The sequence below is a fragment of the Thunnus albacares genome, chromosome 2 (assembly GCF_914725855.1).
Source record: "Thunnus albacares chromosome 2, fThuAlb1.1, whole genome shotgun sequence".
Classification (NCBI taxonomy): Eukaryota; Metazoa; Chordata; class Actinopteri; order Scombriformes; family Scombridae; genus Thunnus; species Thunnus albacares.
This window is the reverse complement of record NC_058107.1, coordinates 287,100-310,131: the sequence shown is the minus strand read 5'-3', so window position 1 is coordinate 310,131 and position 23,032 is coordinate 287,100. Positions and strand designations below refer to the sequence as shown.

General features: G+C 40.8%; 3 protein-coding genes and 1 non-coding gene across 6 annotated transcripts; 2 read left to right on the top strand and 2 right to left on the bottom strand.

The window, feature by feature from the left end:
- Positions 1-299: 299 nt before the first annotated feature.
- On the bottom strand, positions 300-8,353 carry abcb9 (ATP-binding cassette, sub-family B (MDR/TAP), member 9). The gene is made up of 11 exons (XM_044361797.1): positions 7,030-8,353; positions 6,488-6,602; positions 5,773-5,903; positions 5,225-5,430; positions 4,922-5,119; positions 4,666-4,794; positions 4,366-4,554; positions 3,753-3,926; positions 3,349-3,508; positions 2,159-2,295; positions 300-2,042 (listed from the first exon to the last, which is right to left on the bottom strand). The coding sequence occupies exons 1-11, from the start codon at positions 7,703-7,705 to the stop codon at positions 1,728-1,730; spliced, it is 2,430 nt and encodes an 809-aa protein (XP_044217732.1). The 5' UTR covers positions 7,706-8,353; the 3' UTR covers positions 300-1,727.
- A 3,035-nt stretch (positions 8,354-11,388) lies between these two features.
- zgc:113436 (uncharacterized protein LOC503528 homolog) lies at positions 11,389-17,612 on the bottom strand. 3 transcript variants are annotated; one of them, XM_044361818.1, is made up of 9 exons: positions 17,545-17,612; positions 15,208-15,268; positions 14,476-14,669; positions 14,261-14,372; positions 14,026-14,164; positions 13,498-13,552; positions 13,151-13,408; positions 12,960-13,076; positions 11,389-12,026 (listed from the first exon to the last, which is right to left on the bottom strand). In XM_044361818.1, the coding sequence occupies exons 2-9, from the start codon at positions 15,263-15,265 to the stop codon at positions 11,769-11,771; spliced, it is 1,191 nt and encodes a 396-aa protein (XP_044217753.1). In that variant the 5' UTR covers positions 15,266-15,268; positions 17,545-17,612; the 3' UTR covers positions 11,389-11,768. The 3 variants fall into 3 exon arrangements, with proteins under 3 accessions (XP_044217753.1, XP_044217749.1, XP_044217743.1); XM_044361814.1 differs by lacking the exon at positions 17,545-17,612 and adding an exon at positions 15,484-15,715; XM_044361808.1 differs by lacking the exon at positions 17,545-17,612 and having other exon boundaries at positions 15,208-15,712.
- ogfod2 (2-oxoglutarate and iron-dependent oxygenase domain containing 2) lies at positions 17,213-21,238 on the top strand. The gene is made up of 7 exons (XM_044361834.1): positions 17,213-17,475; positions 17,569-17,625; positions 19,051-19,161; positions 19,253-19,352; positions 19,566-19,690; positions 20,127-20,384; positions 20,511-21,238. The coding sequence occupies exons 1-7, from the start codon at positions 17,341-17,343 to the stop codon at positions 20,775-20,777; spliced, it is 1,053 nt and encodes a 350-aa protein (XP_044217769.1). The 5' UTR covers positions 17,213-17,340; the 3' UTR covers positions 20,778-21,238.
- A 1,477-nt stretch (positions 21,239-22,715) lies between these two features.
- Positions 22,716-22,787, top strand: trnac-gca. The gene has a single exon. It is a non-coding gene; the product is annotated as a tRNA-Cys (tRNA).
- The last annotated feature ends 245 nt before the right edge of the window (positions 22,788-23,032 follow it).

Here is a 23,032-nt window from a genome sequence, read left to right as displayed (position 1 = left end):
AGCCATGAGGAAGCAGCCAGGAACGGAAAGATTCAAGAAGTAAAGGAGAACAAATCAGGTGGGAAGCATGATGAATATTGGTTTTGTAAGGATAAGATTATGTTCTTAGCATTTCTGGCCATGGTGATTCACTGTGCCGCTGAGGCAGACAGGAAATTCGAGAGAGTAGAGATAGTTGCTGATGCAGCAAGAAAGTTTTTGGATATTGCTGAAATTACTGGAGGACGTGCCTGGGCTGCTGAGAGAGGCTTTCAGGTCCTCTCACAGCCTAAACTGAGAAGTTATGTTAGAGAATGGGATGAGGGGTTGGGAAGAACTTTATTTATTTTATTTTATATATAATAATTTAGATTAAAAAGAAGAACTGAGTCTTATTTTCAATCCAGTAGAAGGCGGTAACGCAACATTTTGGATGCAAAGCGCCTCTACAAACCAATGAAAAAGAAGAACCTCACAACATGAGCATCAACTGAGGAATACTGAAGATGCAGCGAAGCCTCTCACTAGATTTAACATTAGAAAGTGAAGCTACAAAAAAAAACAAAAAACATCCACAAATGTCATTTGGAACCATATCAGTCAAGATGTTTGAGCAAGTCAGGACCAATATACCAAATCTTTAACAAGCCACCAGTTTCAGCTTATTTCAGTTTAGGTCTTTACATTATCAAGCAAGTAAAGATAAATTTGAGTGCCTGTAGTTACATGAACTCTGCTGACAAGATGTGTATGGCTTCATTGTTTAAGTCATTCAGGTGTGGACGACACTGAGTAAATACATTTTTGAAGAGTCACCAAAGAATTTGACTATGGAAATAAAGTCTCACCCCGCACAAATTTTGGCTTGAAGTATAAGCATACTTGAAGCCAAATTATATGTAAAAATACAAGATAAATTAATAGGAAAGTCACAATATTCTGATACTACAGAATAAACCCACCTAACAGTCACCAGTGTGTCCATGTTTTCATCAGCTAAAATGTGAAGCAGGATTTTACCAGGAGACGGTGAATGCAGCATACGGCATTAATCCAACATTAGTATCCATAAAGGACCACATGCAGTACATTTTTTACAGTGTTGTTTGTATATATTTCATTTACAGTGCTGCTGATTGATCCTCATTGTAGACAATCATAGATGTCTATTAATGCATTCAAGTTCCACAGACAAAGGCACCTGTCTATTCTTTGTTCACACTGCTTACATGTGGAATTACAAATAATATAAGTGAACATCAAGCATTTCCAAACCTGTCACCATAAAATCAATATGAAAGCAAAACTAAATCCTGAGGAAGACTTTAATAAAATAAGATTGTGTCCGTAGTGTGATGATGAGGTATTAAAAAAATAAACAAACAAACACAATCGTATACAGTACACCAGAGGCAACATTGTGCCTCTTCTTAAAGCTAATATGTCAGTTAGTGTTCATACTGGCCCTTCATTCAAGTTTTACTGAAGATGGATATGCCAACCCTCTGATATGTTTTGATAGGTTTGACTCTATATTTATAATTTAGTAACGATAATCTGGTTGACAATTTGGTCAGATTGACTATAATCCTGGACTTCTCTACTCTACACAGGTAATTCTTCTCAGACTTTGGATATCTGCACAAAATATCTGCTATGGTTTGGTGGTTTGAATTGAAAAATAATGCTATCAACCCTCAAAAACATGCAGCAGTCCAATAATCACATTTCCACTCTCTGGTTGGATCTCAGTAGCGAGCGCTGCACTCTGACTCGCTGCTGCCGCTGCTTTGTCTGCTCCGCCGCCGTCCTCCATCAGACTTCCAGTGAAGGTTTTCGGACGGGTTGAGGAGCTCCGCCCCCGTCTCGATGCCCAGGACCTGCCTCTGCACCAGTTTGTAGTAGAGCCCCCCGCTGGCCATCAGCTGACTGTGGGACCCCTGTTCAGCCACCTGGCCCCTGTCGATCACTATGATGTTGTCTGCCTTCTCCACTGTGCTCAGCCGATGTGCGATCACCAGCACCGTGTGCTCCCGTATGATGGTGTTCAAAGCCTGCTGAACCTGCAGCAGACATGAGTTCACAGAATGATCACTCATTCACTAATGTAAGGTGATATTACAGGATTGTATTACGCTTTTAAGGCCTCTTGTATATGTCAGATGTCATTTGGACTTACAATGTGTTCACTCTCTGCATCCAGGGCACTGGTGGCCTCGTCCAGGATAAGAACACGAGGGTTGCGGATGAGAGCTCTGGCGATGGCCACCCTTTGTTTCTGCCCCCCTGACAGCTGGGTGCCCTTCTCTCCGACACCTGAACAACGAGGTGCAATGATTCAACTGCATGGCTTCAGCTTAGTGAAGTCACATGACCCTCGGCTGCATTTTTATTTTATAAAACAATATGATGAACTGATGTTACCCATCATGTTTCTTTATTTGAATAGTGGACAGTATGAGGGGAACAAAGGTTCTTAGAAGGACTCCAATCAGGGGCGTTGTGATTATATGGCGAGCCCCCGGGCTGCCCTACCCATCATGCTTTGGGCTGATATAAAAGACATTTTATATCATTTTATATTATTTTATTCATACACACTATAATAAGTAGGATGTGACTGTTAAGAACTTTGAAAACTGACAATGAATTTTTCATGTTGTGTCCTTTACCGATACCGTTTATTTTAGCACTTTTCAAATAATGCAATTAGGGCTGCAACTAACGACTATTGTCATTAGATTAATTTGTTAAGAACAAATTAATCTATTTTGTCTATAAAATGTAAGAAAATAATGAAAAATGTCAAATGTCAATCACTGTTCCTCAAAGCCAAAGGTGCAACCTCTTGTTTTGTCTTGTTTACTACCAGCAACCAGACAATATTCATGTTTAAGAAGCTGCAACCAGCTTTGCTCTCAATCAACTAATCAATTAATAATTGCAGCTCTAAATGCAATAATTCAGATGTAACTTGGGACTAGATCCCATTAAGCAGCAAAGCTGCTTAATTTATTGAGGGCAATAAATTACAATCAGATTCTAGTATTTAATATATTATATTATATTATTATATTAAATATTATATATTATATATATATATATATATATTCAGTATTTAGGCAAGTCCAGCGAGTGTACATGTTGTATAAGAAAAAACACAACTCAAACCTTTCTTAACAGCCAACAGTCTCTTGAGCAGGTGTTCTAGTTTACCTGTTTCATTCCTAAAACGTTATCGGCTGATTATATAACAATAATAAGAATAATCAAATTATGAAATTATTAGATTTTATGATGAAACAGATCAAATAAATTCCAGTAATGTAAAGATGATGAAAGAAAGAAATGAAGGTGTATAATAATTACTGGTCTCGTAGCCTTTGGGGAGGCTGGTGATGAAGTCGTGAGCGTTGGCCTTGGTGGCAGCGTGCTGCACGGTTTCCACGGGGACGTCAGTCAGACCGTAGCTGATGTTCTCCTCGATCGTCCGGGCAAACAGCACCGGCTCCTGACCCACCAGAGACACCTGCAATAACAACAGCAGAACAACAAAATAACCTGCTGCAGGCTTCTGCTTCCTGATGCCGCTGATGACCTGCTCGTAACGCTCGTAGGATGAACATATCCTCTGACTGGTCTAAAGATCAATGTCATCCTCCTTCATCTACTAGCATGACCATAGTCACACAATCTGCCAGTTTGTGCCAGCACCTATGATAAAATACCCCGTCATACCCCGTCCCAACCTTTGACCTCTGACATAGCCTGACCTTGGAGTGGAGGTAGTCATGTTGGAAGGTGTGAACAGGTTTTCCATCCAGCAGCACTTGGCCTTGCTGAGGCAGGTAGAAGTTCTCCAGCAGAGTCACACAGGAGCTCTTTCCACTGCCTGAAGGTCCCACCAGCGCTGTCACCTCTCCAGGCCGCAGAGTGAATGACACTCCCTGCAACACACCAACACTTATTGTACTTATTATAAGTGAAAGTTTGGAAATTATTTTCTTTTTTCTCCCACTATAAAAAGTTCATATATTTAGCAAAAAAAGAAGGAGTTTGGAGGCCGAGGGGCTACTGATAGTTTAGGATTTATGTTACTAAACAGAGATATTTGCACATCGTTTGATTTAGAGCTGCAACAACTGACAGAAACTTAACTGCTAACTATTTTTATAATTATCATCACATATGGCCATTATCCTGTTCAAGTGACACAAAATACAAAACTGTAATGCTGCCTGTTTTCCCACAGAAATGTATTCCTGGCAGAGTGCTAAGTCTTATATAGTAGCACAGAATTTAAGAAACAAGGCCCCATATTTCAGCAGTGCAGAGTTCTACAAGGTTTATCAGCTCAGTGTGGCGGGCAGAGCCCTCAGGACAAACCTTGAGAATATCAGTCTCAGGACGTGTCGGGTAGGCAAACGTGACGTCTTTAAATTCCACCAGACCGTTGCATGAGTCCGGAGCCTCCGTGCCATCAGCTGGATGTTTGGGTTTCCTGTCCAGGTACTCAAAAACCTTCTCAGCAGCTCCCACTCCCTGCATGAGGCCCGTGTACACTGATGCAATGCTCTGTGCGACGGATCACACGAGAGATCAGTTAACGGGGATAAATCTTGCAAATGTTCTCATGCACACAAAATAGATGAACAGACAAAACAGATGAGATAACAGATGAAATACCTCCAGACATTCTCCCAGCTCGAGCATGTATATGAAAAAAGATATCAAGGCACCGCTACTCATCTGACCAGTAACCACAAGGTAACCGCCATAGTAGAGGATAGCCACCTCTAGAGCAAGCTCTGAGATCTGAAGAACACACACAAACTTTGATGTACTGATGCACACACTGTAACAAACAATGAATTAGTGATATTTTATGAAACAAAAACAAATGTGGAGCTCTTAATTTGAAGAGGCTGATGCTGATACCTACACAACTGGACCACATGTAGCAGGCATAGGCCAAGGCTTGTTTCTTGTTGAGCTGGAACATGACTAAGAGTTTAGCGTAGTAGGAGTCAGCCTCCCCACACTCGTTGGCAAAGCTTCGCACTGTCCTCATGGCTGAAATGGTTTCTTCTGCAACTTTATTGGCCTCTGCGAGGGTTGTTTGCACCTCTTTGGTCAGTTTCTGGAAATAATTTTTAAAAAAAACCACACACACAAAGAAGTTAGTTTAGTTTTATCTACAAATGAAAAAAGCAACACATAGAGAAACTATACAAGACTACTTTACCTTGTAGTACTCGCCATAAAGTTTAGAGACAAGGGCGATGAAAGGGAATCCCATGATGGTCACCAGTGTCAGCTTCCAGCACATCCCAAACATGAAGATGAAGAAGCCGGCGCCCTTGATGGTGCTCCTCAGGAAGACGTTGACATTCTGGGAGATGAGGTCACTCACCTGCGTGGTGTCCGCTGACAGACGTGAGATGATGTCACCTGCAGGGCGATACAGACAGGATGGATAGATAGATAGTGCTCCTATCTTACCTGCAGAGCTGCAACCATTAGTCCATTAACTAATGAGCTGATTGACAGAGAATAAGTATTTTGATAATCTAATAATTGTGTTAGTCATTTGCAGGTAGCTGGCAGCTTCTTTTTTCTGTGTCATACATGACAGTAACCTGATCGGACCAAAAACACATTTGTATCTTGGCCTCTAAGACGTTATGATGGGCATCTTCCATGATTTTCTGACATTTAATAGACAAAACGTTTAATCGATAATCAAGAATATAAATGTCAGATTAATCAAAAATGAAAGTATTCGTTAATTACCTGTATGGTTTTCATCGAAAAAGGCTATTTCCTGTTTCATCAGGTTTCTGAAGAGGTGATTCCTGAGCCGAACGTTTAATCTGGCAAACGTTAGGGTGAAGACTCCTCCACGAACCCCCATTGCAATCGAGCTGAGGAGAAGAAAAACGCTGTCAGAAGCTTTAAAGAGGTTTGGTTTGATGTTCTGGCTTCAGCTCCAGTCTAAGACCTTTATCAAATCTCATCAACAGCTGTTTAATTTATTGGAATGTCTGTAAGTGTTCAAGTTAGATAACTTTTAATAACATGTTTATTTTGTACACATAAAAGTCTTAAAATCAGATTATGCAAGTTATTATTGGACGCTGCATTCTGGATCTGGTTTACATTAGTTTATCTTGTAGCCAAGCAGGCTTTGCATATACTGTATGTATGCTTCATCTAATATCATCACCCTCCTTTTTACTTATTTCTCCCAATAATAATAATAATAATAATAATAATAATAATAATAATAATAATAATAAGAAGAAGAAGAAGAAGAAGAAGAAGAAGAAGAACATTACAGTCATAGTCTGCAACACTTTCATACAAACAAATGCTGGTGTCTCCTTCCACTGATCTCTAATTACAGCGTCTCTCTTCAGTCAGTCAGTTTTATTTTAAAAACACTGGATCACAGTGATGACACGCACCTCCACCCTCCTCCACCATCAGAGGAAGTGTAGATACTCACCTGGCTAAGGCCAGCACTGACAGTGTGATCACAGGTTTAGCAAAGTGCTCCATGCTCTGGTGAACCACGATGCCGTCTATGGCCTTCCCGTAGTAGAGAGGTATGAAGGCTTCACCTGCAGGTACAAAGAGAGACCAAGATATCATGTTAGGACTGTTTAAGTATCTTTGGCAAAAGGGAGCAACTCTAGGAGAAACTGTTTTATCATAAATATCATGGTCAGAATCATTTGTGGCAAAAACTAGTGGTGGATGATAAGACTTAGTTTCTTTTCAGGATAACTTCAGACACTGAATAAAGTGAAGGTCATTTGAAGGTGGGGCATTTTTGGCATTCAGTCCACACTTTATAGAGCGCTATTTGAAGCTAGCTGATAAGCTGTTACAAGGTCATTTTAAAATTTTACGACCTCTGTTCTTCATCAGTAACTTGGTAAACTGTGTAATCTCATATGAGTAACACAATGATCATGCTACCTGAGCAAAGGTTGGTGCAAATACAGTGATAGTAGTGGTCTGTATCACCACATCAAGGACACTCACACACAGCAGAGATGATGAGGAAGAGGACAGCTACAGACAACAGCCCGCCATCTTTTCTACAGTAGCTCAGCAGACGTCCCAGCGTAGCTCCTGAGCTGGTCTTCTCCTTCTCCCGTGTTCCTTCCTCTTTCTTATTCTTCCTCTCACACCCCACCTCCCGCTCCTCCTCACCAGCTGTCTCCACCAGCTTCTCGGTGTCCCCAGAAGGTCCTCGTTCACCGCTCCTGCTGCCGCTTTGACTGCTCACCGAGATGGACTCCTTCCCGAGTAGCCTCCAGAGCAGCATGACACCCAGAGAGGAGACACAAGTCCAGCACATCAGGCTCAGGAGCCAGGGCTGCTGGGACAGAGGCCCCAGCTCGCTCAGCATCAGCAGCTTGGCCAGGGTGTATGTGATGACGCTCAGGCAGATTAGGAGAATCAGGGTGGTGAGTTTAGCGACCCTGGGGGGGCCATCCTCTCTGTTCCATGACACCCCTATGGAGGCACCCAGCAGCAGGGAGGCCCGGAGCAGCACGATCCCCCAGAGGTCCAATGATGACTGGAGGATGTTGAAGTGTAGGGCATCCTCTTTGAATATGCTCAAGTGTGATCCATGTGTGTATAGGACAGTGGTGAGGACAACATCCAGTAGGACATATAACACAGTGCAGCTCACACCTGCTTTGATGCCCATACTGATTATCAGGGTTATGACAAGTACTAACAATGTTCAGCTATCCCAAATAATAATAATAATAATAATAATAATAATAATGATAACCAGCTTTTCAAAATACACTTATAAGTGGTTAGCAGCTAAATTAAAATGCAAAACATCTGGTAAACACTTACATCAGGCCTTACATGAGAAAGCTGAACCGCAGTAGCTCAAGAAAATCTTTTGGGCATTTTCTGTCACTCCAAATGATTTTTCTTAACTTACTTTTATTTAGAAGGGAACTACTTCCGGTCTCCTGCGGCCTGTGGCTACATGCAATAAATATGAGGAAGTCCTTGTCTAACTACCTGAATGTAACTGTCACTACGCTGTAAATAATGTCCAGTAATGTTGCAACATCAGTCTCACACAGTCTGAGCCAGCTTTAGTTAGCTGTTAGCTTTCAGCAGGAAGTGAGCTGTGTTGCGTCAGGTTTCAAATGCTGCCATGATATTTAATCCCTTCATGTCCATCCTGCGACACGTTCAACAGCTTCCTGCAGTTTCCTCTGATCATAATAAAACACACAGCAGCGTGAAGACTGCACCGGCTCAGAGGCGGAGTCCTCCTCTCACACTGAGGCCAGTAAACTTGATTATAGTGAACAGACTGAAGCGTCAGGTGGACCCCGGTATCCAAGATCGTCTATGTCTGAGAGGATGCACACTCCGCAGGATCACAACTACCCACATGTGCATGACCAGTCAGATCTGAAAGTAATCACCCTCTTCACATTCTTATACATATATTATATATATATATATATATATATATATATATATATATATATATATGTACTCTGACTGTGCCAGAGTTAGCTACATAGCTAAATTTCATCAGCAGTCCCCGGGCAGGCAAATCCACAAAATATTTCCAGCATCAAATGTTATTATTCATACAGAGAATAAACATTGTATCATAAAAGCTAAAGACACTTTCCATTTAAAGCATTACATCATACAAAATGTTCACATGATTGGTTCTGTTTCAGCCATAATATCAATTGTGATTTAAAACTGGAGGGTAGAGTATTGTGTGTGGACCTGTGCTGCACTACACTGCTGCCTCTGGTAAATGCTCTTGTTTGCCTGCTGTTATCTGCTGTTATCTGCTGTTATCTGATGTTATCTAATGTTATGTGAACATAATAGGCAAACTCTATCAGTGGGGGAGGAGCAAGATTGTGGATAATTTTGTACGTTAAGCAGGAGTTTGAAAGGTTGTACTTTGTAATTATATCGCAGTGATGCTACCTTGTAGGCTTTTTATCCAATATATGAGCGTTCTTTTGTACATACTGTGCATGGGCCTTTTACTCAGGCAGCCGAGGAGCCACTGAAAATAATATAACAGGTTGTATATGCATCCATTCATTCAGTGATATTAGAAAGTACCTGGTTGAATTAACAAGCTCTTGTGACTCTTTGAAGTCCTGACTAGATTCAAATTGCCAAACATACTTTTTAAATCATTAAGACTACTACACAGTGGCAGTTTTAATGCGCTGCAAAGGAGGCAGAATGATACCTCTTCTCATTTTTACCCTCTCTCTCTCTGACGCACTACAGCTGTTGCGGAAGTGAACGGTGTGTGGCCCCTCCCACCAGATATTCTCATGTGTTCAAACTATGAGGGTCAAAAAAACAACAACACACATTTATGTTGAACAATGTGTTAGTTATCCTCCATAATGTAAGGGAAAAAATCTTATTTTAATGAGAAAAAGGTAAAAATGATAGTTTGTCAGTGTAAACTCATAACTACATCCACAAATGTAGATAGATTACCAGCTGAGGACCAAAACAGAATTGAACTAACCAGAGTGAATATTGGATAGATGGATGGCCAGAACCCCGACTCTAAATGACTTAAAGCTGCAGGCAGCGTTGAACAGCAGTCCGAGCGCTTCTGTTACAGGCATGTAGACGTCTCCAGACCTGGACTGACAGGTCTGACTTTACAAACAGGTAAGGTTTGGTGCAGACTGGAGCATGTACAATAAAGTTATAGAAACTTCCTCTGTCATGGTGAAACATCAAATCTCAACGGTGTGAGGATGAGAGTTTTCTGCAGGGTGAGACATGTCTGTCTCGCTCACAACTGTGTCATCAAAATTATGCAGATTTTGGGTCCATTCACTGTAATTTCAATAAATAAATTGAAAACTTTTGATGAGTTTGTGTGTAAAAGAAATTAATTTCCTAATTTTCATCAAGTCTATTTTTAGGAAAGTACAGACTTTTAACCCACATGACCTGGTGAAAGTTTGATTGACATGTGTACTGTCAGGTGTGTAGAGACAATAAGTAACTGATAGTCATATATCTGAATGGAGAGTGTTAGTGAACACACATCTTTCTGAACATTTACTGCTTCCACATAGTTTTATGAGTCACAAGACTTTGAGCCACAAATCTTGAATTTACATGTGTTTTCTGTCCTTTACTGTTCAAGGCTTCTGTCACAAGCATGTAGATGTCTCCAGACCCGGGCTGACAGGTCTGACCCTCCCACCCCCCTCCTTCTCCCTCTCAGTTGGAGAGCAGATTTTCGAGTTCTCTTCTTGTGAAATATCCTCATAAATCCCATAACTTTGGTCAAATATTATATTAAAAATCACATCTGATAGAAGGAAATTTTGTGGTGAATCCATTGATACAGGTTTGAAAGCGGTCAGACTTACAGTTCAGACGTCAGAAGCATCAGTTTGATACAAAGTTCATACCCAGAGATTGGTTTACATTGTAAGGGTGATGTGGCACTGCAACTCTCAGGGCTTATAAAATCTTAACTGTTCGAGTTATTACAAAGTTTTTAATAACTTTTGTTCAGCACAGTGTCATAAGTCATGTATTAAAGTTTGAAGCTGATACCATTAACACCCTCGGAGAGAGCCGTTTGTTCGGGGTCCAAAATTGGAGAAAAGTCGTACTTTAATGGGCTTACTGTGGACTTCCTGTTGGATTTAGGGGGTCAGGGGTGTCAGTGTATGATTTGTAGGTCTTGATGAGACAAATAATTGAGTTTTGGTTTGATCTCTCTACGACATTCCTACAGGCCATGGCGGCCGTTTTACATACATGGGTGGCGCTAGAGAGCACATTTTGGCACTTTGGGGGTTAATTTTTACATTTTATCAAATTTTCATCAGACCGGATGTGCGTGCCAAATTTGGTGAGTTTAACATGTTTAGGGTTTAAGTGGTAATAATAAGAAAGAAACACATGAGTTTTGGAGCTCAGGCCTTAATAATAATAATAATAATTATTATTATTATGTGACTCTGTGTCTGCAGGAGTTAATATGAACAGGTTGCCAACCCTCTCAGGTGTTAATATGTCTGATGTTGTTTACAACCATCTGCTGCCCCCCAGTGGACAAAAGAAAAAAGAACTCTATTGATGAAAGTCCTGTCCTGAAGTTGCAATTCTACTCCATTATTGCAAATGGCTCTGACCCACTTATTTAACAAATCATTTGCATATTTTAGTTTATAAGCTCATTCAGTCTTCAGTCAGTCTTTTACTCTTGCAATGCCGACAGGAAGACTGAGGTTATTCTACATATTTAAATGAGTAGATACTATAAAGGCTAAACTAGTAGAGAATAACAACTGGAGCATCTTGTAATGACTACAGTATACAGCAAGGCAACACAAATCAAACAATACCTTTATTAGTACTGTAGATTAAAACTCTATTGTGTGACAAAGTAGACACAAATAACTTAACATCATTTTCATGGGAAACAGTGCTTTTTGGTGAAGAAATCGTGAAAAAACAACAACAATTCATCTGCAGTTTCTTTGGCCAGAGGATTCTTAGCGTGAGATTCATCTACAAATGAAACATCAGATGTCTGGATGACAAGCCTGTATTGTGTTCAACTGACTGACGACGGCAGCACTAATCATCATCACACTCCTTTCACCAACATCTGGATCTCTGTCTTCTGTCTGAGACCGCGGGCAGCTCATGACGACATGTGGTAGTGCTCCTCTGACGTGACGACTTAATTCATTTCAGACGGTTCTGAATCCTCAGTGGACGTCAGACTCGGCCAAGTGATATTCTAACTCAGTCTTTATGTCTTCTGAGCTGCTTTGCTCGGTGGCCAGCACCGTCTCAACAGGGAAAGACAAATATAAACTCTCTTTCAGTTTTTTCGGGGAGGGAGAGTCTCCCGCACCAAACAGGGGATCTGCGATTTTAAAGGTCATGGAGGGCATGTTATGTGCCCTGCGTTTGGCGTTCTTTTTCTTCTCTTGTTTGTAGGCTGCATTCATATTGGCTAGCACCTGGAAATGACACACACACACACATTCAGAGACCAAAATGAACAGACGTCTGGAGAGAAAAAGAACAAAACAAATCCATCTGAGCTGAATCATTTCTCCCCAATAACTAGCATGTGTCACAACGCTGACCAACCAATTAAGGGGACACATGAGGGACACAAAAATGCACAGCAACATGTGCTCTCATGAATGAGCCAAATGGGACTCCATATAAGGTCATTTCCCAAATGATGCACTCAACCAATCAGCAATGAACACAAAGTATTAAGACTTAGTAAAGATTTACTGATCAATATTCATATATTAACAAAGGATCAAAGAACTGTGTGTGATGTAAAAGGCATCTCTGCTGTTTAGTACAACAGAGTTGATTGTTTTGGTTTTCCTGCCCATAAATTAGAATTCTTTTTATAGTAACAACTAAGATACCGTATAAGTAGAAACCTGCATCATCAGCGGTGACCTCATCCTGCACTAAAGAAGGCAAAACAAATTTAAAGGAATTAGTTCAAGTAGTATTTCAACATTTTTGGAGAGACGCTGTGAGTTAGATGATAAGATTGATACCACTCTAAACATTTAAAGCTACAGCCAGCAGCTGCTTAGCTTAGCTTAGCATTAAGACTGGAAAAGCAGAAAACAGCTAGCTCTGTGTTTACATGAGCTTATCAGTGGGACTGTTTCTTAGCTGAAGCTAGTAATTTCCAGTAGTGTCCGCTGGTTGCCTGGCAACCTCAAGGTGACATCATTGATTGGTAGGCAGATTTTGTTACAGTTGGATGGTACCAGGTTACATTTATCTGTACACTATTCATCCCTTTAAGAAAGAAATGATCCCAGGTGAAAATCCTCTCATCAAGGTGACAATCTGACAAACAAGGTTTGATCTGCAGCATCCGTTTTCATTGTGGAAGGAAAAATAATATGAATTACCAGCTGTTTAACAGAGTTCTGCTGCTCCTGCATTATGGTCACATACGTAGAGGCCTTCTCCTTGGTGGAATACATATCCTGCTCTTGATCGTCATAATTCAGCAGGCTGAGTGTAGTCTGGATGAAAAGAAAAATGTAGTAAGAAGAAACCAAACCAGTCAGTTAGAAAAGGCTTATTCCTGCCCTCTTACCTCGTTGGGTAAATTAGCTTTCCTGTTAAACATGAGAGAGTAGGGGGTGAACTTGGTCGTGGGGTTGGTGGATGTTCTGAACAGAAACAGCACAGGGTCTAGAAAGTCGTCCCATTCGGCCTGCTTCTCCGTTACCATCTGCACGACGGCTTCCTTCAGTAAAGGACCGGTGCAGTCGTGTAGCGGGTTGAGCTGAGGTTGATCCAGAGGAGAAACCTTCAGCACGATGCTCCACCTGTCGCACAGCAGCTTGGTCACCTGGAAAACATCTGGATGAGTACTAACAAAACTGACTCTCATCTATTAACTGTTTGTTTACTTCATTAACTCTGTGACTCACATCTCACCTCATCACAGAAGTCACCATTCTGCGTGCACACGACTGTTTTAGGGGCACCGAACCTGATCGAACGGAGAACAGAATGAGAAAAAAAATCTAATGTGCAACGTTAACAATGTTATAATACCAGTGGTTAAAGTGAACAAATGTCTCCATCATGGGTTATGGCCTTACTCTTGGAAAGAGTTGTCTAATATTTAGATTATTTTATTTGAATGGTTTTTAGAAGCCTGAAGAGGCACATGGATCAGGAAGTTAAAGCAAAGTATAACAGTTTATTTTTCTTTCTAATTCCTTTTAATCATCTCGTGGGATCCCGAGGACCACCAGGGAACCACGGAGTTAGACTAAAATGCCAGCAACCGATAGTGGCCTCTTATTTATGATTTAGAGGCAACCATACCATGAATTAAATCAAAAACATTAAAGAATTGGTTTGGGGGGGTATGGTAATGAGGACAAAAACTAACATTAAAATATATCAGTAGGTTATTTTGGTCAAACTCTTCCTTCAACCCTTGTGAAATGTTTCTACCTGTATACACATTTGGAAATGCATCTGGCAATGGAGAGAGCATCTGTCTTCTGCACTGGAAACGCTTCGGGCCATTTACTGTAGTAATCAATGAGGACTGTAACATTAGTGTTGCCTTGCTGCGTCTCTGGGAAAGGCCCTGGTGAAGAGAAAACACACAACAAGTCTCAAACTGGGGGAAAAAGCAGTGAAGCAGTAAAATATACAATTTGTTGAAATGAAAAGAAGTAAAAACCGATGATGTCGATCCCGACTATATCCCACGGTGCGTCCACTTTGATGGGCCGAACAGTCCTCGCCAGGTTTTTATTCCTCTCGGTGTGCTGACAGGTCTCACACACTTTTATCTACAACAGCAAACACTCATCAGAACATCAGTTAGACATTATTTTTCTATCATTATGTCTCAGTGATGTTAACTGAATATTCTAAACATAAAACTGTCTGTACCCAATCCACTACATCCTTGATGATACCCAGCCAGTAGTACTTGCTCTGGATCCTGTGGACCGTCTTCTTTTGGCCCAAATGATGACCGATGTCATTGAAGTGACAGTCAAGGAAGATCTGCCTCTTCCTCTCGGCATCGATCACCACCTCCCTCTTCTCTTCTTTCTTGGGTCCCACATAGTACAGCTTCCCCTCTTGAATGCAGAGATGGATTCACATGAGCAAGGTTCTTACATTCTCCCAAACAGAAGATCACAACAGATCGATGAATACTTCAGGAGAGAACATCACACCATACTGCACTGAAAACATTTAATGTTGTCAGACAGCTGATGAAACATCACTGCAGACCTGCTGAAAACACTTTAGCTCCATGCTTCAATTTGGCATCACTATCCATTTACAAAACACCAATTACTTACAGAAAATCTTTACTTTTATAACATATTGTCAATGATCCACTTTCAAAAGCATGATTTAACGTACTGGCCACCATCAGACAGTGTCAGAGGTTGAAATGTAGCTGATATACAGTGCTGGTTATACTGAACTAAGTTAGACTCCTACAGATTCATCATTGACTCGTTATGTCCTAAAAGAGAGGAAGCTGGTTTTAAATTGGCAGGTTTTATAATGGAAGTTCGTGATGCCAACAGAGGGTTAGCTAGAGGAAAGAAAGGCATGTTCAGCGTGTTTCCAGTAGCTTATTAAAGGTTTTAAAATAAGTCTTACCGTCAATGATAAACTTCCGGGCGTATCTTTTGAGATTCTTCTTTCTTATAGGGTGCATTGTCTGAGGAAAGCAGCCTTTGGTCACAAAAGTGTAAATGTCACCGAGTTTATTGGTGCTGGATTCAACCACCTCCTCCTCCGCCACTTGCAACGACTCCACACTTAACATCTCCGCAAGGTTTTAACAACCAGTTCAACCGGACAGTGAACATAAAGCAGCTGCTACAGCTGACAGAGACACAAACAACACAATCACAACAAAATGAAGCTGCACACCGTGCGCCTGTCTGCTCCTTCTTCTTCTTCTGTATTTGCACTTAGACTTGACACCCAAGTTTTTGCATTAGCGCCCCCCTCTTTCCAACGTATGACACCTCCTACCACACCAGCCCTCCACCACACTGTGTAAGATTTAGTGGCATCTAGCCGTGAGGATGCAGATTAAAACCATATAGAGATATAAATAAACCCTCCCTCAGTCTCTGATTGTCTAGTACTCATTGCCGTTAGGTTGGTTAGTTTAGGCATGAGAAGTGAGATGGTTAAGGTAAGAACATCAGGATCAGAGCCAATCAGAGGCAGAGCGGGGCGGGTCTTCACAGAATATGGGTGGGGGAAAAAAATAATGCCCTATGTCAACAATTCTTATTTTCAGGTGATTATACACTAATTAAAACATACTTATGAATATTATATTCCATTTCTGCCAAGTCCGTTCTGCTAGATGCCACTACATTTTACACACTGCACCTTTAAATAAATGTAAAGGTCATTTGTGTAGATCTATGGGACCTCTGTTTTGAAACTTCTACTCCGAACGTTGGTTTGCATGCTACCGTGTTTGCCTTCGACGTTTGATGTTTAATGTCTTCTAGTGGTCACAGTGTTGGTATTACATCTCTAAGAATAATATAATGTCATAATAGATGTCATAATTCTACCACATAATGAAACACAACAGCTCTGAAATAAATGCAACATTTGGGGAAGTTTTGTCCACCTACATTCATGAAAGTCGACAGAATATTTGTCGTCACAGTGCGTATATAAGGACTTAAACAAAAGTTTTCACTGGATTTTTTACTTTGCTATTGTTTCTGCTTTGATGTTTATAGACTCAACAATTATTAATTAATAATAATGTGTCACATCTGTCAATTATGTTATTTGTACAAACAAATCAGTAGCTTAACGGCACATTGTTTAAAACAGAGGAGTGTGCTTACACAGTATGACCACTGGAGGGCAGTGTACAGTGATGACGTCACTCTAGCTAGCGTCAAGGAAGACGCAATAGCATACACAGACTTCCGGTATGCCCTTTCAAAATAAGTCATGAATCATGGCACCACCCATTGTATCAAATTCGCCCAACATTACGAGTGATGTTGGGTCAAATAGTTGAAACAGTGTTGGTCTTTCAAACAAACAAAATGTCGAAATCACAAATAAAGTATTATTATATAAGACAAACTTGAATTTATTGAAATGAAAGCATGTGAGAAGTTTAGAGGGAAAAATCACTATTTGGTGGAGCTGTTAACAACTCATAGACATGTGAAATGTGACCCCGACTACACACTGCTTTTTGTAAGACGTCAAAAGACAAAAAGGTTGGAAACCACTGGTTTCATCTTTAACAATGTGTTGTATTTTAAAAGCTTGTTATATTATCCATTGTGTCAAATCTGCATCTGAAAAGTAACTAAAGCTGTCAAATAAATGTAGTGGAGTAGAAAGTACAATATTTCCATCTGAAATGTAGAAAGTAGCATCACATGGAAATACTCAAGTACAGTACAATATTTCCCTCTGACATGTAGTAGAGTGGAAGTATAAAATAGCATCACATGGAAAGCACAAGTCCCTCAAAATTGTACTTAAGTACAGCACCTGAATAAATGTACTTAATTACTTTCCACAACTGATGTTTTTAATTGTATTTGTTTAGAATAGTCATAGCCTATTTGAAATCGTAAAGATGAAGCTTTTACTTTGTAAAGAGTGAGGCGGAAGTGTTCATGCTATGGCTGCTAACAGAAGCAGCCGTTTAGCTTGTCAGTCATCAGTCTGAGTGGCGTAATTCTGTTTTTCTGTCTCATTTAAAATATAATCATCCTCCTGCGGGCAGTAATGGAAAACGAAGAGGACGGAAAGTCACCGTTTTATTTCTGTACCTGTTTCACAACTGACAACATTTTCCTGGAGGACTACAAGCTCCATGTTCGCTTCGTAACAGAGCAGCAGTTCAGACTGGACTATCACACCGTCAGTTTCACTCTTTGTTTTGTTTTGTAGTGTTTCAACTCTGCTGAGCGACCTGTGAGCTTTACTGACCTGAATAAACTCTTCATGTTTCAGCTTCTTGAGAAGCTCGGCTGCGTGACAGACCGACAGTTTGAGGATGTTCTCAACAAGGCAAGAAAGTCTGTGTGTGTGTGTGTGTGTGTGTGTGTGTGTGTGTGTAAACAGTGGTGGAAAGTTTATTTAGTTACATTTACTCAAATACTGCACTTAAGCAGAGTTTAGAGGTTCTTGTACTGTACTTGAGTATTTCCATGTGATGCTACTTTCTACATTTCAGAGGGAAATATTGTACTTTCTACTCCACTACATTTATTTAACAGCTTTAGTTACTTTTCAGATGAAGATTTGACACAATGGATAATATAACAAGCTTTTAAAATACAACACATTGTTAAAGATGAAACCAGTGGTTTCCAACCTTTTTGTCTTTTGACGTCTTACAAAAAGCAGTGTGTAGTCGGGGTCACATTTCACATGTCTATGAGTTGTTAACAGCTCCACCAAATAGTGATTTTTCCCTCTAAACTTCTCACATGCTCTCATTTCAATAAATGTTCAAATGACCCAATATTTCAGCAAAAATCAAAGATTAGAGAAAAAGTCCAAAAACTGAAAACAGATTTGTGTATCAGAACTTTGTTTTTTCTTCTTTCCTCTCCCATTAATCATCTCACCACCCCTCAGATTTATCTGCTGACCCTTTGGAGGGGCCCCACCCCTAGGTTGGGAACCACTGGACTAAACTAGCTAACTGTATATAAAGTAGTGTAAACTAGCTCCACCTCCAGCAGCTACAACAGTAACATGCTGCTCTAACACTGATGCTTCACTATTAATAATCTAATGATGTCATATATAATAATATATCAGTCAGAGGGACCAAACCACTACTTTTACTGCAATACTTTAACTACATCAAGCTCATAATACTAATAATATTCCAGTAATATTCCAGTGATACGACACCCACACACATACATTTGAAACATGCATACATACATTTCTGCACACATAATATTCTCACAGTTAAAAGTTTACAGCATGTACCTATACGAGCATGATCTGTGACATCACAGCTGGTCTGGAGCCAATCCTAGTCCAGTACGCCGTTTACAAAAGTTTGATGTGGGAACTTGAAGCTTTCAGTGAACATATATTGAGAACAGACTTCTCCGTGAAGTAGGAGTTATCTTGTGTCCAACTTTTAAAATGAAAAATATTTCTGTATTAATACATTTTCAATGAGGTCGATGTAGTTTAAAGAATTTCTAATGAGGCAGCTGAACTTCTTTTGTGGAAAAACCTTGTTGGAGTATTTACATGTCTGAAACATGCCTCGAGGGTCCATATCTAGTTTTTTAAGCTTGGTTTTTGGAGATAAGTGTAAATATAATGCATTGTGATTCAATGCACTCACAACATAAACATGCTGTTATACTGTAACAGTCTTTGGCTCGTCATTGTTCACTCAGTTTCATTATGCAGACCATCCTCAGTTTACAGGGTCTGCATCAAGTGTCTAACTGCTCTGTTTAGATTTCCCAGGAAGTGGACAGGCGAAGGCGTCTAGCGGTGACGTCTGCAGAGAGAGCCGCTGTTATAAAAGACGTGTACCAGCCGCTCCATCCTCATGTCTACCATCTGCAGGTATTTACTGCAGCAGCCACCACTAATGCTTTCATTAATAATGTATGAGTAACAGCTCGCTGAGACAGATCTGCTCTCTGACTCTCCTCAGGAGTCCGACCTCGCTCCAAAGTTCAAGCAGATTGTTGAGTTGTGTCGCAGCAGCGACGCCAGTGAAGAAGGTCTCTTTGACTTGTTGAAGGAAGAAGCAGGTGAGCTGCAAAGCTGGAATACTGTCAACTGTACAATTATTTATAAGTGTTTCAGAAAATGTGCTTAAACAATTGAGTTGTGAGTCTAGTTGGTAATTTCATGCATTATTTCATCGTGCAAGGACGGAAGTCGTGGATCTGGTGTGTTTATATTGACATCATAGTTACTTGAAATGATGCATTGCATCTTTGATTTATTGCACCGTCTTTAAGCTCCGAGGGTGTATCGCTTCCCTGTGTTTGAGAAGAGCTTCTGCAAGGAGCTGGTGGAGGAGCTGGAGCACTTTGAGCAGTCTTCAGCCCCTAAAGGAAGACCCAACACCATGAACCACTACGGGGTAAAGTTTCCATTTCTACTGGCTGAAACACCCTTAAAACAGCATTTAATCACTGCTCAGTCATTCAGATTTCATCTTCATTGTGCCGTGGCATTTGAATGTTTGGCTTGCTGTGGTCCCATCAGTCATTAAGTATCTGGAAGTCCATGAAGTATGAGAGGTGTATTCCAGGCAGGTACATGCAGGGACTTTGATGATTTTTCCAGGAAAGTCAGGGAATGTGGGGTTATTTCACAGCATTCTTTAAAACATTCATTGCGTTCTGTGATTTTAAGCCGAGCTTCAGTAAAAACCTTAAATTAGGAGGCTATAAAATGTTAAAGCTCTGACTGAAATATGTATAATCATGAGAAGGTCAGAGAATGAAACATGAGGGCCGCATCATCTATAAATCATTTTATTCATGATCTACGTCTCATTTTCTCTCTCGGTCCAGATCCTCCTGAATGAACTGGGCTTTGACGAGGGCTTCATCACGCCTCTTCGCCAGCAGTACCTGCATCCGCTCACCTCCCTGCTCTACCCGGACTGTGGGGGGCGCTGTCTGGACAGCCACAAGGCCTTTGTGGTCAAATATGACATAAATGAAGACGTGGACCTGAGCTACCACTATGACAACGCAGAGGTCACCCTCAATGTTTCCCTGGGCAACGACTTCACTGAGGGCAACCTTTACTTTGGTGATATGAGACAGGTGATCATATGCTGTAATACTGTCATTACTGCTACTACTGTCACTGCTGTTAATAGTATTGGAGGAGAATTAAAATATTTTTTGATTTTACATTATGTAATAAAAATGAGTTTTGTTCCCCTGCAGGTGCCTTTGAGTGAGACCGAGTGCTCAGAGGTTGAACACAGGGTGACGGAGGGTCTCCTCCACCGGGGCCAACACATGCACGGCGCCCTGCCCATCTCCTCCGGCCAGCGCTGGAACCTCATTATCTGGATGAGAGCCTCGCAGGAACGCAACAGTCTCTGCCCCATGTGCAACAGGAGGCCCACACTGGTGGAAGGAGAGGGCTTCGCTGATGGATTCACCAAACACTCTGCGTCCCTGCTGAACGCTTCGTGTGCGTTGACGTGACAGATCCTGCAGCTGTCAGCCTTTTATTAGTCACCGTGTGTCTGATGTTGGCACCCTCTAGTGGTAGTATCAAAACAGACACTGAAGCAATTCCCACTTAGATTGTAAGAATAAATTTATTTTATTTAATTTATTTTAATGATGCATTTTGACTGTGTTCCACATTGGAATGATCAATCTATCTTTGTTATTTAAACCACCAATAACAGTAACAGTATTATAATTCTGGGTTTCCAACTGTCAATGTTAGTTTCAGTCTGCACTGAGACTGAATATTTGTGACTCTACTGTCACATATTTTGCAGAATATACCCGCCTTAATTCAAAAATATCCCAAAGCCCACATCATGCCAAAGATGATTTAGTGAGTAATTAAAATACTTACAGGATGTCATCTTTCTCTCTTTTGTTCATAAACCCAGAAGTCAGTAATACTGATATTAAACTGTCATATTCTCAAATGTCTGATCCAGACTGAAATATCTCTACAACTATGGGATGGATCGCCTTGAACTTTGGTACAAACATTCATGGTTGCCAGAGGATGAATCCTAATAACTTGGTGAAATGTCTCAACAACTACTGGATGGATCACCATGGAGTTTGATACTCACATCCATGTCCTCTTTAGGAGGAATTGTCAACTCTGGTGATGGAACCTCGAGTAGTATAAATCCTTTTATGACTCTGGGGTGTGAAGTTAGGAAGAATTGAGGTTAGACCTCTGTGGCTCCTCACCTCTGCTCGAAGTGTATCGACTTGAGGCCACATTAGTATTACATTAGACTACATTATTGTTTAAGTCATTTAAAGATGCAGCCACTGGTTCATGGCCGGGCCCGTGCAGATCCATGCTATATCCAGCTGGCAGCCGGCTGGGGGCACTGGGGGCAGCGACTCTGTGTGGTTTTTACTGGATTACTGGTTTCTCTGGTTCCAGCTCATCTAATGTGAGCATGTGTTGTTTTCCTCTGTTTTATATTACTGTAAACTAAAATACCTCTGACATTTCACAGACTGAACTATTAATCACTTAATTAAAGCAATCATTCCACAGATGAATCCTAACAGTAAAATAACTTTGCAGTCAGTAAATGTATAAATAAATACTAACAGGTCATCAGTCAGGATAGAAGCAGCCAGCAGGATCACACTACTTTGAGCTTCTATTTTGCAAAAGGAGGCAGCCAGAAGAAAAACTTTCATCAGTGGATTTAGTTGAGCAGTCAGAGGTGGAGGCATCTCTTCCTGCTGAGAGCTGCAGAGCTTCATGTTTCCTGAGAGACGGACAGCATTAATATATGTGAATATAAACTCTGAGAGGCTCTGCTTAGACTCAGCTGTGTTTAAATGAATGAGGCCAACATGCTAACATGCTAACAGTGACAAAGCTAACATGTTGATGTTCAGCAGGTATAATGTTCAGTATGTTAGCATGCTAACTGCAGGAGCTATTTATTAGTATTTGTTTTGAGCTCTGAGCTAAAAAGAGGAAATGTATGTGACACATTAGTCAATTTAAAATCAATATTTCATCACCTACCAAATTAAAAGTGTTCTTGTCACCTAAAATAATCAAAGCACTTGACGCTGTAACAAAGACGAGGGAAGGCAGGTTTGTTTGTTTGCAGTTTATCTTGTAAGTGAATCAAGTGTTTGATCAAATGAACACATGAACAAGGGGATGAAGTTTGAGTTATGATTCATAAGTCAAACAGTGAATGGACTCAACACTGTCCCCTGTGGACTAAATCCTGGAGATTATACGTCATATCACACTTGAGACGCTGCTCTGGACGGACAGCTGCTGTTTGGTTGGTTTCCACCTGGACGGGGTATGAAGCTGAGGTCAGGAACAGGGTCTCTGCTCTGTGGAGGACAGACAGGATGATGGGAACTGGAGCAAACTGGAAACTCTGTTGTCTCCTATGAGGAGGTGGGGGTATAGCTCAGTGGTAGAGCATTTGACTGCAGATCAAGAGGTCTCTGGTTCAAATCCAGATGCCCCCTAAAGGAAGTCATATGTTGTTTATAAAAGGTGAAACGTTTTCACTCTTCAGTGACGTAGTTTGTCCGTTTACCTCCAGTGATCTGAATGAAGAAAAAAGACATTTTTGAGTGGATGAGGACATTAAATCAATTTAGAAAATGTTAAATAATTGTAACAGAGATTCAGAAGCTCGAGGAACAGCAGATGGAGAGGAAGTTCAACATCCACTGGATCTGATGAGTAATCCAGCAGGAATCAGACACTT

Excerpts from the sequence above, each read along its gene's own strand:
- zgc:113436 (XM_044361808.1), bottom strand. The coding sequence starts at position 15,376 with ATGTTAAGTGTGGAGTCGTTGCAAGTGGCGGAGGAGGAGGTGGTTGAA. Across the intron at positions 14,165-14,260 it reads AGTCGGGATCGACATCATCG|GGCCTTTCCCAGAGACGCAG; the intron begins GTTTTTACTTCT and ends TCTCTTCACCAG. Across the intron at positions 12,027-12,959 it reads AGAACTCTGTTAAACAGCTG|GTGCTAGCCAATATGAATGC; the intron begins GTAATTCATATT and ends TGTCATTTCCAG.
- ogfod2 (XM_044361834.1), top strand. The coding sequence starts at position 17,341 with ATGGAAAACGAAGAGGACGGAAAGTCACCGTTTTATTTCTGTACCTGT. Across the intron at positions 17,476-17,568 it reads TCAGACTGGACTATCACACC|CTTCTTGAGAAGCTCGGCTG; the intron begins GTCAGTTTCACT and ends TTCATGTTTCAG. Across the intron at positions 19,162-19,252 it reads CTCATGTCTACCATCTGCAG|GAGTCCGACCTCGCTCCAAA; the intron begins GTATTTACTGCA and ends GACTCTCCTCAG.
- abcb9 (XM_044361797.1), bottom strand. The coding sequence starts at position 7,705 with ATGGGCATCAAAGCAGGTGTGAGCTGCACTGTGTTATATGTCCTACTG. Across the intron at positions 6,603-7,029 it reads CCTCATCATCTCTGCTGTGT|GTGAAGCCTTCATACCTCTC; the intron begins GTGAGTGTCCTT and ends TTGTACCTGCAG. Across the intron at positions 5,904-6,487 it reads TCAGTGCTGGCCTTAGCCAG|CTCGATTGCAATGGGGGTTC; the intron begins GTGAGTATCTAC and ends TCTTCTCCTCAG.